The sequence below is a fragment of the Pollicipes pollicipes genome, unplaced genomic scaffold (assembly GCF_011947565.3).
Source record: "Pollicipes pollicipes isolate AB1234 unplaced genomic scaffold, Ppol_2.1 Scaffold_4295;HRSCAF=5057_pilon_pilon_pilon, whole genome shotgun sequence".
In the NCBI taxonomy this organism is placed as follows: Eukaryota; Metazoa; Arthropoda; class Thecostraca; order Pollicipedomorpha; family Pollicipedidae; genus Pollicipes; species Pollicipes pollicipes.
In genome coordinates, this window is record NW_023596461.1 from 24603482 (window position 1) to 24616912 (window position 13431).

The 13431-nt window shown below is 54.4% G+C and overlaps 2 protein-coding genes across 6 annotated transcripts; both read right to left on the bottom strand.

Moving 5' to 3' along the window:
• Window positions 1–779: 779 nt before the first annotated feature.
• On the bottom strand, window positions 780–4915 carry LOC119097049 (D-amino-acid oxidase). 5 transcript variants are annotated; one of them, XM_037220074.1, is made up of 3 exons: window positions 4850–4860; window positions 3845–4034; window positions 780–2349 (listed from the first exon to the last, which is right to left on the bottom strand). In XM_037220074.1, the coding sequence occupies exons 2-3, from the start codon at window positions 4025–4027 to the stop codon at window positions 1534–1536; spliced, it is 999 nt and encodes a 332-aa protein (XP_037075969.1). In that variant the 5' UTR covers window positions 4028–4034; window positions 4850–4860; the 3' UTR covers window positions 780–1533. The 5 variants fall into 5 exon arrangements, with proteins under 5 accessions (XP_037075969.1, XP_037075968.1, XP_037075965.1 ...); XM_037220073.1 differs by lacking the exon at window positions 4850–4860 and adding an exon at window positions 4816–4839; XM_037220070.1 differs by having other exon boundaries at window positions 781–2349; window positions 3845–4080; window positions 4850–4915.
• Window positions 4916–6348: 1433 nt separating this feature from the next.
• LOC119097336 (hornerin-like) lies at window positions 6349–9082 on the bottom strand. The gene is made up of 3 exons (XM_037220383.1): window positions 9065–9082; window positions 8247–8598; window positions 6349–7916 (listed from the first exon to the last, which is right to left on the bottom strand). Exons 1-3 carry the CDS (start codon window positions 9080–9082, stop codon window positions 6349–6351), a joined length of 1938 nt encoding a protein of 645 aa, XP_037076278.1.
• Window positions 9083–13431: the final 4349 nt, after the last annotated feature.

A 13431-nucleotide genomic window follows, 5' to 3' on the forward strand; every position in this document is an offset into this window, starting at 1 on the left:
GTTGAACTGCATGACCCGATCTGGGTTGGTGACCTGACCTGCGACGGTTGAAGTTTTTACACAAGAAGTCAACGTGATGCCGAAAAGCTAGTCAGACGCGGCGCTGCACATGAACGCCTCATCTCCACGCTCAGTAGAAATAGAGGGAGATCCCCACCCCTGCCGGTCAAATACTTATGTTGCAGCTGTCGCAAGGAGTTAAAGCCATAGTTCCAAACAATCCAAATGTTCCCAGTAAAGCTGCTGTATAGCGCAAATTCGGGGAAAATGCGTACCTGGGTGGTTTAAGTGTATAGCTAGAATGAGTGCAATAGAAATGGAGGTATTGCGAAACATAAGTTTCTCGTATAACACTCACAGCGAATCGAAACACCTATCCCGGGGTTAAAAGTTCACTGGCCCATCGTTTTTGTTCGCAAATGCAAAAAAACACGGTTTGCCTTGTACTGAAAATGATGTAAAATTTTCCAAAAATCTAATGTCGAACCAATTTCCTCTCAAAACCCATTGTGGCTGAAGGAAGCGCTCCTCCGGGTCTTGGCTTAAATGTGCATGGTGAACACTTAACGATTCCGAATCGTCTCGCAAGTTACAGCCCACAAAATGTCTTAGGGCTGAGTTTTCGACATACTCTCGCCGGCAGCGTCCTTGGACGATATTTATCAAATTCATCATATTTCATTTAATTTCATCTATATTCATCATGCGACGACATCTACGTACAGAATGTATATTTGCTTGTGGTAATTGATGAAGAGCTGCCGTGTTTAAGGCATCTTTTGCGGTTGTTTGCGTATACCACGTCGTTTTTAACTCAAAGAAACAGATGAATACTTGGCACACACAAAGATAGGGACAAAGTCCGCCGCCAGGGGCGCTGTCATCCATGTCCGCGCTCGCTTCCTAACGCTTCAAAGATGGCTTGCTATCGCCCGAGTGCCTGCCCGTGTGGGACACACTTCAATAGCGTGGGCAGTGAATATACTTATTGGTGTAACAAGTCTACCCAGATTGGAAACGCCAAACGTTTTCGACGAAATTTAGTTGGCTATTTGCCCCTACAAGTACAAGGCCCCGAATATTCATGACGCGATAAGTTAAATATCCACGTTCTTAGCAATAAGCTAAATGCATTTCGCGGCTCTATTAATTGACTTCACTTGGGCCGAAACTCATGGCTGAACCGAATACACTTTGTATTGCACCAGCGACACGAAGGTGCGGCGACACGTCGCCGCACCTTCGTCGCCGCACACACCAGCGACACGTTGCAGCGTCGTCGCGTCACTGCTCGCCAGCCCACTCACATTCATGGAGATTAGGGAAATGTCCCACCTGCCCCTTTCCCCTGGATAATTGGGGCCAAAACAGATAAATTGCTTTCCTTTTAATAATACACAGCCTCAAACTTGCTTGGGAGGCCCGCTTCTTTCCCACCTCTGTTGGCTCTGGCCGTTTACGGTACTGAATGCCAGCAGCAGTATTAGCGGTCCCTCCCTGCTGAGCGCTCAGCCCACGGTCACCGCCGGGCGACTACAGCTTGCTGCTGGCCCGCGCCTCACCCGCCACCTCCCGTCTGACCAGCTCCGCCACATCCAGCGCGCAGCCCCAGAAGAGGGTGACGCCCGAGCCACCGTGGCCGTAGTTGTGCACCACGGGCACGAGGCGGCCGGCCACGGCGCGCCGCTCCGTCTCCAGCCTGACGCCGCCACGCCGGTACGGCCGCAGCCCGGCCCAGACGCGCTGGGTCAGTGCCGCGCCCAGGCTCGGGATCCAGCGCCGGCAGCCGGCCAGGATGCGCTCCGTGTCGGCCGGGTCCACCTGGCGCCGCCAGTCGCCGCGCTGCGCCGTGCCGCCCAGCACCACGACGTCATCGTTGGGAATCACGTACGTGGCCGGGAAGTCAAACTTGGCCGCCTTGATGGCCGGCGCCGCCGCCTTGACCACCTGGCCGCGCACCGGCATGACCTTGTCGTCGCCGACGAGGTCACGCGCGCCCAGCCCGCTGCAGTTGACGATGACGTCATAGCCGGCCAGCTGATCGAGCCGCTCGACTTTCGCGCGAAGCACGCGCCCGCCGCGCGCGAGGAAGCGCTCCATCAGGAAAGGTAGCATCTTGGTCGGCTCGGCGTACAGGGTGACGTACTGGTGGCCCTGCTTGCCGGCGTGGCCCGCCTCACGCAGCGCGCGCTCACTCATCACCTCGTAGGCGAAGGGGACGGCGCTGTAGTAGGGCACTTCCAGCTGATCCGCCACGTCGTAGGCGGGCAGGACGCCGACGCCCGGACACTGGCCATCCAGCCACAGCTGGTGCAGGAAGTCGTGTGTCCGCTGGCCCCAGGAGGTGATCTGCGGGCGGGGAGCCGCGGGGAGCTCGAGGAGGCGGACGGAGGCTGGGGAGGCCAGCCCAGAGCAGGCGCGGAGCTTACACTTGAAACGAACGCGGATATGCAAAACGAAAAGCGGTGTTGTGTATGGGCGGAAAGAAAAAGTACGTGAAATTAAGAAGCGGCAAGCCTTACCGACATACCAAGGTACATCATAGGCCTTTGGTTTTGGCGCCCATAGTCCGCCAAATATGTACCTACTAAAAAGACAGTGTAGATAACATTCCAACTCTCTACAGCATAGCGCAATGTCATGGCGAATGTTGCTGAATAGGTTCTGATAGTACAGAAATGTTCCATCACATGTGGATCGTCGACAAAATGTAAACGTGATGCAATGACGCCAAAGCAATTTCTTTTCTCTTTGACCACGGTTGCTTTAAACTGAGGCAATCACGGCGCGGAGCTGAATTATCCATCGGTTATTAACTGCAATTGTTGCGATCAACCGCGATTCTTATGATAACGTTGCATGCATTGTTCTCCTGATCGGCATCATGATTGAAGTCCTTGCTGAGCATGGCTCGTTATGCACGGCGCAGACCCTGACCCGGCGGGCAGCGCACCAATCAGTCCGAACTATGGGGCAATGTTGCACCCACCTTTGACCGACAGGGGCTGTGGGATCATTACCGTACCATGAGCTGCCATGGTGTGCCCACCCGGTGGCAAGTGGCTCTGGTGGTGGCGTGAATACATGAGGTTCTCGACCTCGGTGGTCGAGTGGAGGTCAAGGCAACTTGTCTCGCCGTCATCTGGCCCGTCGCTACTTTGTCGGTTGCTTGAAGGGATTTGGGCCAAAAGGGACTGTGATGGGGAAAAAACGTTTTAGCTGCGTAGAACGTTGCGGCTTAATTTCGTGATCTATTCCATATCTCTTGTTTTGCCAGGGGTTTTCTCTTTGCGGTGACCCATAAAGTTTAAGCCTCTGCATGGGGGCTGCAACTTGTGAGAGGTGAGCATGTGTTGTTTGGTCAGGACAGTTTTTGGTCTAGAATTCCCGGTCACATACAAAACGCACAACTGGCAGGATTTATTGTTCGGCGCAGGGGCGTACTTGAATAAGTTTTCTTACAGTTATTTTCAACAAAATGAGAGCTTGTTTCTTTGGCTCCATCTCGATAATGCGTCACCAATACACAGCGAATAGCAGCTAACTGGCTACCAATCACATACCGGTTAGCTGAATATGTTCCAAAAGTACCACGGGGCCCTTGTTGCATGGCGTTTAACGTAACGGCAAAGGAGAATGAGACGAGCTGCTTGGCAAACTCGCAGCCACCACCGCAAGCCAGATGACAGATTCCCTCTATACTCACTGGCATACCATTAAATGACGCGGCGGGCGGCTCAGTCACGTGTTACCGCAACTTTGTCAGCTGTACAAGGCGGCGCCAGCTCGGCAGAAGCCGAGCTGGCGCCCCTGCCTCTGCGCCTCTGCCGACGCCGCGCATTACCTGCACGGGGTCTCCGTCGATGGAGCGCGGGCCCCAGAAGCCGGCCGACCCGTCGCCGGTGGTGTCGGGCGTCAGCTCGGCGGTGACGATCGTGACCTTGACCTCGGGCACGGCCTCCTGGACGGCCAGCGCCGCCCCCACGCCGTTCACGCCGGCGCCGATCACCGCCACCGAAGGCGCCATGGCCGGCCTTCAGCGGAGCCGGGCTCCGGGTCACAGGACAGTCAGTCCGGTCACTGGGGGCAGCCGGATGGTTACGGGTCACAGGACAGTCAATCCAGTCACTGGGGGCAGCCGGATGGTTACTGGTCACAGGGCAGTGAAGCCCGGTCACTGGGGTTAGCCGGATGGTTACAGGTTACAGGGCAGTCAGTCCAGTCACTGGGGGCAGCCGGATGGTTACTGGTCACAGGGCAGTGAATCCCGGTCACTGGGGGCAGCCGGATGGTTACTGGTCACGGGGCAGTGAAGCCCGGTCACTGGGGGTGCCCGGATGGTTACTGGTCACAGGGCAGTGAAGCCCGGTCACTGGGGGCAGCCGGATGGTTACTGGTCACGGGGCAGTGAAGCCCGGTCACTGGGGGTAGCCGGATGGTTACGGGTCAAAGGACAGGCAGTCCGGTCACTAGGTCAGCCGGATGGTTGCGGGTCACAGGCCAGTCAAGCCCGGTAACCGGAACCAACCGGTTCAAAGGCAAAGCTTGGGGTCCAAAGGCATTATAGGCCTTTTTACTTACAACATTGAGTGGAGCTTAGTCCTTTCAGGCGATCACGGTTTCTGTAAGTCTACCAGTGTGGGCCGCTAGCCAGAAGACATTGAACACAGGGCCGGTTATTATGTAGTCTGTTCTCATAAGACGTCGCTGGTAAGCAAACACTGAGGGGCATTCACGGGTACGGACATGAGCCGGGTAAAACCCATTACGCGTCCATCAGCTATGACTAGCATACAGCCATGACAGTAGGCTTACCGGCACTGGAGAAGCTGCAACGGACAGCACTCACCTCGCACCGGTCAGTCAGGCCTGGCGTTCCCGACGGTCTGTGAGCACCGCACTACTGTAAACAGGTGGCTGCGACAGACCGGCGCTCAGCTGAGCCGGCCGGCTCTGGTCGACGTCACACTGATGGGTCGGCTCAGCTGTCCTGCCAAGCCAGCGCGTCGGCTCCCAGGCCCGGGTCAGCTGGCCAGACCCTGGCCGGTCGCCAGCTAGGCGATACCGCCCCGGACGGCGGGGCGTCCTCCGCCGCAAAACTGGCGGCTCTAGGAAAGTCGAAAATCCCATTTGGTGAATGTTATGCAAGTCGCCATATAGTAGTCGAAAAAGGCCTTCGGCGAACTGCGAGTGGACTTCCTGTCCGGACACTGAAATCGCCACGCTTTGTTGCGCGGAGCCGTGTCGGGCCGATCGAGCGCGCTGTTGACGATGCGGAGGGAATCCCGGGAATCCGGGAACGGAGATCGACATGGTGCCTTGTTTTTGACGGGTGTGCATTCGTCTGACTTCAAACCAAGGACACTCTCTGGTAATCGAAGGCGCTCTGCTCCCCCTCGAGGCCTCCGGTGATCCGTCAGGCTCAGGATACGCGGTGAGATCGAAGTTAGTCAAGCTATCAAAGTGGGAAAAATGGTTGCCAAAAAAACAAAATGGTCTTACCACCACATCATGAACTTTGTTCACATCAGGAACACAGCAAATATACGCTATCCAACAACAAAGCCGAGCTGAAATCACACGCCATCACGTATACACATTGGTGAAAGCGCATGGCTGCTGTTTCTAGCAAAACAAACAAGACTTGGTACTTGGCTTATATCATCAACTGACACTTAAGAAAGCTGGCAGCGACAGCCGTACTATGATGAACAGATGTTCAGATGCAGTGCAACAGCTGCTAAGAGAACTGAACATCGATTTTGACAGAGGTGTTGTGAAGCCTACCTACGTATTGCAAGAATGCATGCGGGAACAGATCCGATGCGCCGAGAGCTTTGCTTTGACAGGGTCCGGCTCAACTCTGTCGTCCGTCTTAGTTTTGTGCCGCCAAATATCAAACGGCCGTGGGTCCACTTCCAGCCCAAACAGCTACTGTTCAACGCAGATGCGCTAGAAGATTAAAGCCCTTCATTAATTAAATAACCTCATGAAATGATTATTGATACTTGGGCTGGACTGCATTAATATTCCGATCAGGTCCGAGGCGAGCCACAGCTCGTGTCTTGCTCTCCATCAATGCACCGAAGACAAAATTGTATTTCATTGCAAGCGCACGGGGTTAAAATACATGCACCATGCGTAATTTAAAACCACAGCTGCTGCTCGACACGGCTGAGCAGCTTGTCGTTCCATCTCCATGGCCTTGATTACATTGCGTTTTAGCTAAGCGGTACATTCATCCCGGCACACCCACACAATATATTACATTCATCCAACAAAGTAACACGGACGGCGGACGCTCTTCTCCATGTACGTGCTCATGCGACCCTCAACACAGCCGGTTGCTTAATGGGACTTCGTCTTGTGGTAGGGCCCGGGATGATACACGTGGACGAACTCGATTTTCTTGGGCGGAGACAGTGCCTTGTACACAGGCTTAGCTGGCGCGTACGAAAGAGAGCCGCCGTGGCCGTAGGCTTCCGCCGAGCTGTGGCCGTAGCTGCCGGTGGAGCCGTGGGCCTTCGCCGAGCTGTGGCCGTAGCTGCCGGTGGAGCCGTGGGCCTCCGCCGGGCTATGGCCGTAGCTGCCGGTGGAGCCGTGGGCCTTCGCCGAGCTGTGACCGTAGCTGCCGGTGGAGCCGTGGGCCTCCGCCGGGCTATGGCCGTAGCTGCCGGTGGAGTCGTAGGCCTCCGCCGAGCTGTGGTCGTAGCTGTCGGTGGAGCTGTGGGCCTTCGCCGAACTGTGGCCGTAGCTGCCGGTAGAGCTGTGGACGCTGTTGCTGCCGTGTCCCAGGCTGGCGTGCGCAGAGCTGGCGCCGTGACCGTAGGCTGCTGACGACGTCTTCGGGCTGGGGGAGCCGTGGTACGCAGCCTGGGGTGCGTAGGACGAGAGGTGGGCGGGCGCGGAAGCGGGCTTGGAGCCATGCGCCGCACCGTGAATAATCACGCTGGACTTGGGGTGCGCGCCGTAAGCCGCTGAGGAGCCAGAGCCTCGGCCAGACACCGGCTTGTAGCTGGAGGGATGAGCACCCGCGGAGGCAGACTGGTGGGCGGAGGCATCGCCGTAGGCGGAGGCAAGCTTGTACGGCGCGGATGGCGCGTATGCCGGAGCAGGCTCAGAGTAGGGCTGGCTGCCATGGACCGGGACGGGTTTGTGTGCCGACGGGCTGCCATGCCCGGACTGAAGCCGGTAAGATGCCGCTGACCCGTGGCCAGCCGCCGACTCGTGCGCCGCGAGTTGGTCGTGGGCGCCGCCCAGCCTGTGGGCGGTCTTCCCATCGTACCCGGAGACGGGAGCTGGATAGCCGCGGTGCGGGCCGCTGGCCAGGGCGGGGCTGTAGGCGCGAACCGGGTGGTAGCCGGCCCCACCGTGGAAAGAGTTGGCAGGATGGTATGGAGAAACGTTCGAGTAGGCATGGTAACCGGCTCCGTTGGCGTAGGAGTACTCAGGCATGTAGGCAGCGGAGTGAGCATAGGCAGGGGCTGCGGCGTGCGGGGCACCAGAGGCGTACGTCGATATGGGCTTATAGGCGGATATGTGGGTGTATGCGGGGATGGCGGGGTGCGGAGCGCCAGCGGTATATGCTGAGACGGGAGCGTAGGCGGATGGGTGGCTGTAGGCAGGAGCCACGCCGTGGAAAACACCGGCAGCGTAAGCTGACTTAGAGTTATAAGCAAAGCTGGGGTTGTAAGCGGGCGCTGCGGGGTAAGAAGCGCCAGCGGCGTAGGCAGAAATAGGCGCATAGACGGAGGGATGTGTGTAGGCAGGAGCTACAGTATGAGAAGAGCCGGCAGCGTAGGCAGGGGTGGGCTTGTAGGCGGAAGAGTGCGTATAGGCAGGAGCCGCAGTATGAGAAGAGCCGGCAGGGTATGCAGAGGCGGGCTTGTAGGCGGAAGAGTGCGTGGAGGCCGGAGCTACAGCGTGAGAAGCACCAGCAGCGTAGGCAGAAGTGGGCTTGTGGGCAGCGGACGGCTTATAGGCGGATGATGGCTTGTAGGCAGAGGACGGCTTGTTGGCGGGCGACGGCGTGTAAGCAGAGGATGTCTTATAGGCAGAAAGATGGTTGAACGCAGGCGCAGCAGTGTGAGAAGCGCTAGCGGCGTGGGCCGCCTTGGGCTCATAAGCTGATGAGTGCGAATGGGCGGGGACGTGATGGCCCCCCGTCCCGGCGTGGTGAGCAGAGCCGGACGCCCCGACAGATGAACCAGCGTAGCCGGACGCCCTGTGGTACACTGGAGCCGCACCGTAGGCAGAGGCGGGAGCGTACGCCAGCGGCTTTCCGTAGGCCAGGCTTGACGTCTTGGCACCAGCTCCGGCCGTGTAGGCGGCTGCGGGCTTCAGCAGGTGGACGGGAGCGGCGCCGTAGGCCGCCGGCCCGTGCACCGCGGGCACCGTCTTCGGGTACTGCGCCACGCCGTCGTACGTGACGACGACGTTGTAGCCGCCGTCGCCGACCTGGTCGGCGATGTAGCGGACGTGCTGGGTGCGGCCGTCGGGCAGGTCGACCGAGTACGAGCCGAGCACCGTCTGGCTGTCGCTGTTCGCCTCGTGCGAGAACACGGTGCCGGTGACGGGGTCGGACACGCCGTACTGGAACTGGTACGGCCGCGCGTAGCCGTAGCCGGGGGCGTGGCCGGGCGCGGTGAGCGGGCCCGGGCCCGTGGCGGCCGCCATTGCCGCGGCAGTGGCGACGAGAAACAGCGCCTGCGGTCAGAGCGGCGCTGGTGAGGTCGGGGAGACGGCGCCGGGGGCGGACGGCGGAGAGCCCAGCGCTGGCGGCTGCGCTCGGTCTGGGCCAGGCTGCGGCAGTGTCCCCGAACACTGCAACCCCACTGATAAACGGAGAAACCTTAAGATTTGTAATGTACTAAAAAGTCCCAAAACATCTTTCCTGATATGGCAAATAACCCCTACCAGATCAGAGATAAGTTGAAACAGACCAATGAAATTGACTGTATCGAATGTACCGTCGGGAACTGTGGAACCCGCAAGGTGGAGCGATGTACTTACGGTAAGTGGCACCGAAAACATATGTGCATGCACACCACAACACCAAACTCACCATAAATGCATCAGTCATGAACAACACTGAATTAAAACATTCCAAAACTAATAGACATCTCACCACACTCGAAACATTGAACATCAGAGGCATGGCACCCATCGTCACATACAAAACAAACAGCTCACGCAACTTTCACTGTGCGACCTGTGAGTTGTGAGGCAGACCCAACGCCCGTAAAGCCGAACTACCAGACTAGTACTCTACTAAATCGATGTGGCGAAAATGGCAAAACTGTTAGCCGCACGAAAGTGTACCTTGAAAAAGATCATGCACCATGCTACTGTATTTTGCTATCAAATTTATGAAGCTTGTGCGTCGAAGAAATGTGATGAAAATCAAACTTTTACCTATATATTGTGTGTGACTGCATGTTTATAGTTTAATATTCGTCTTAAAAGGGGGATCGACCCCCTCGGAATGTCTAGAAATAGATGAACTTTGACAATATTCTATATCGATGCACCGAAAATGGCAGGAACGCTACACGAATCTTGGAACAAGCGAACAAGAAGGTCATACACGCTGAATTTGCCATGGGATGTACAACCAAGAATGATCCGCACCCGCTGTCTTCCTCCACGGGCGCCTGGCCACCACTCGCGTCCCCTAAAGTTGTTATCAGCTGATAGTGACCCGACATCTTTTGTGTCCTATCCCTGATACCTTCAATTAACTGTAACCTACTGCGGTTTATCGCCACTTCCTCTCGCTCTTTCTGTGCATATGGAGCCAATCGACCGACTTTGGTGATTCGAATCACAATAGAAAACTTTATCAGCGCACAGAAAATGTGTTATTAATGACAGGTCAAAAAACAAGTTTCCTTACGCTGTTTTTTAATGCATCAAGCTTGTATGAAAAGCTACTGACGTATTGATGAGGTGACTGAGCAGAAGTCAGCCTCATTGGAAAAACCGACCTCGCGTCACTGCCGCCCTATGCTGGGAAGATGTAAAATCGGCGTTATTTCTAATTCGCTATCTTGTAATTTGCTATATAGAGATATATAAATCCCTCTAATTTGCTATAATATATTTCTAATAAACCACACGAACTCTGTCATCAGCCACACTTCCGGTCAAGCCTGAAAGCGTAATTCATCTGTATAATATACAGATCTGTCATATTTTAGGTCTCTAGACGGCATAGGCACACCATATTACTGCTATCGCATTCCTACACTGTGTAGGAGACAAGCGCAAAGTGAATTAGGAAGGCCTGACATTCTAAGTCTGTACTGCCTACCAAACACACCCACTAAGCCAATATGAGCGTGCTTGAAGTGCTTCACATGTTCCAGAAATACGCTTCAGGCTGCGTCACGGTTCCAAGCTGCAGCACTGCGAGACCAATGTGATGCGGCGCATCACGCTGGCCTCGCGGGGCGCGAGGCTTGCGTTCCGCCAGCTGACAGTGGCCGGCCTCATACGCGGCACGGGCCGTCGCCGCCCAACGACAGCACGTGCGGGCTTTCCACGTTCTCGTGCAGTTGGACGTGGCTACTTGGGGATAGCGGATGTGGCAAGATGGCGATGTGCCACGGGCTGCTGGCGTTAAGCGTCGCACTTTCACCTTCGCACAGTGTCTTGGCCTTTACTCGCCAATACAACGTGCAACAATCGGAAAGACAACAAAGAACATTAGTAATGCATGATGACCTAGCATAAGGCTAAGGTGGGCTACCTCGATTTATGTTAGCCTCATGTAGCGTTTTAAGCCAGCTACCATAAGTGTGCGATCACATATCAAAAAATGTCATAGAGACCAAAAAAATCTGCAGACTCAAAACCTAGTGCCTACGATAGCACCAGTGACGCCATTTTTACCTCACTTAACATTAGCGGCCAAAGGTTTTGACGCAATGTAATTCTAGTGTTTCTATAGGAACACGGAGCGTTTCAATTCGCTGGTTGATTTGCTTGGAAGACATGCCAGAATAAATATGGTGCATAACATGGCCTCCAGTGACCCGCGGGGCTAACTGTTCGCGCGTTCTTCCCAACAAATTGGCGAATAACAGCATGTCAAATTCGTGCCTGAAAAGTTCCTGAGCTCAGCATGTAACCTTTCCCTGGCCTCTACATTGTACGATGTTTCTAATGCGTTCTCAGCCAAATAAATCATTTGCACGCCAGTTGCCGCCGGGGATCCAAGTCTACATCCATTCAGCACTTGAAGTAGACCTATCGAGTTGTTGCATCCAGGTGACGTGAACATGTCAACCCGCTCGACCAACAAAGTATGCAAAAATATGCAAAAGTTACTAAATTCCCCGCTGCTCTGCACGTCAGAGTTAAAAAGCTGCATTTTAGAAGCGATGCTAAGGCCTCAAAGTCTCGAGGAGCCGTTGCGGAACGTGACATTAACATTTCTCCTAAGATGGTGCAACTCTGTTTTGAATATACCCATTTGAATGCAAAAACGAATTACAGCGTCTTGTGGTAAGCATCTGGTTCCTCTCAGCTACTAAAAAAACACCCATTGGTGAACAGAACTCGTCGAAGCATAATTCTGTGTTCTAGTGCATCATAAGCGCTGCGGAATTTTGTGCCCTTGTTTCATTGCGCTTTGACACGTTATTCATGAGCTTTATTAAATGCGCTCATTGCTGCAATGAGCTACTAGTTTGGAAAAAACTGCACCCATTGAAAGACGACTTGATGTGTCGCTCATAGATTCAAACCCTACGCCTGACGACTAGGTGCTACTCGAGGCATGCAGGACCGGTAACTGGCGTAGCTAAGTGCTGCACACCCGCACAAACCGCTCATTGGTCATACAGGCCGTTGAGCTGGCGGAAACGATGTGCCCAATGCGTCAAATGCAATTTTTAGTTTTTATCAATGTCTCTGTTTACTGTAATTTAAAACGCTGCTTCCTCAATGCATGCATGGGTAATAGCGTCACATGGTAATCAGACCACTCTTTCGGATCGAAAATAATACGCACATGGCGTGACGTAGCGTTACAGCACGTGACCCACTGCATTGTAGAAACATCCTGCGTTATAGCATCGCTTGAGCATTGGAACATTAAGCAATTTGTCAATATCAGACTCGCTGCGCGTCTACATGCCACTTCTGAGCCATCTGTGAAATGCATTCACCGCATCACTCACTCAGATATCGGATTTACATCGCTTGCAAGATTACACCACGTTCCACCATCCTGGCGAAGCACTACGTTTGAGCTAACTGCCCTGCTGGTACTGCCATTTGCTTTGAAACTGACATGGCTTAGACAACCGTGCTGGGCTGTCCATACTGGCCAGATGTGCAAAGCTCTTGGAATTTCTACCGACGAAGGACAAGAATGAACGATGCAATGCACCGGAAGAAATGGATGAACCCTTCTTAAATCGGGGTTATCGGTATATGGCATGTTATAGACTAAGGTTAAAGACGAAATTTACCGCAGCGCCGCAAAAATTTCTAATAAACTTCGCACTGATGACCGTCCGGAAAACAGACAACCTTAACAGCAGGCGTAAGAAAACAAATTGCATGTAAATGGCTGGATTTCTATAGGAATTTTTGGCACAAAATGATACATTACTCGCATGTAATTCAGCATGCCATTTTCACATTTTAGACCACTAGGCTCGTAATATGTAGAGAGTGCGCGGGAGGGGAGGCAAAGAAAGAGGTCGAGAGAGAAAAAAGGAAGAAATTGAGGGACAGAGAGAGGGAGTCGGAGAGAGAGGGAGATGGAGAGGGAAAAAAGAGAGAGAGAGAGAGAGAGAGAGAGAGAGAGAGAGAGAGAGAGAGAGAGAGAGAGAGAGAGAGAGAGAGAGAGAGAGAGAGAGAGAGAGAGAGAGAGAGAGAGAGAGAGAGAGAGAGAGAGAGAGAGAGAGAGAGAGAGAGAGAGAGAGAGAGAGAGAGAGAGAGAGAGAGAGAGAGAGAGAGAGAGAGAGAGAGAGAGAGAGAGAGAGAGAGAGAGAGAGAGAGAGAGAGAGAGAGAGAGAGAGAGAGGAGAGAGAGAGAGAGAGAGAGAGAGAGAGAGAGAGAGAGAGAGAGAGAGAGAGAGAGAAGAATGGTGATGCCCCGACTTACACCAACGTTCATGGCCTTAAAAATGCACGACGTCAAAATTCCTGGCCACGAAGCCACTGAACTACAAGTCCGATATCACTCCACGAGTCCTGGTATGTGGTTCTGCACTAGGAACGCCAGTTCGCGTATGCGCCTCACTTCGCCACCGTTCGCCACTCGCCAGGAACTCCACCACGAGCACTCTGCCCTCAGGCTTCTCCGCGCCGGACACGCCCGCTCCGAGTTACCTTCATGTTGCCGATTTGTCTAGAGCACTGACGTCGTGGGTGCCGGCTGGCCTGGTTTTGGTCTTATAGCGGGGCGGCGCGTGAC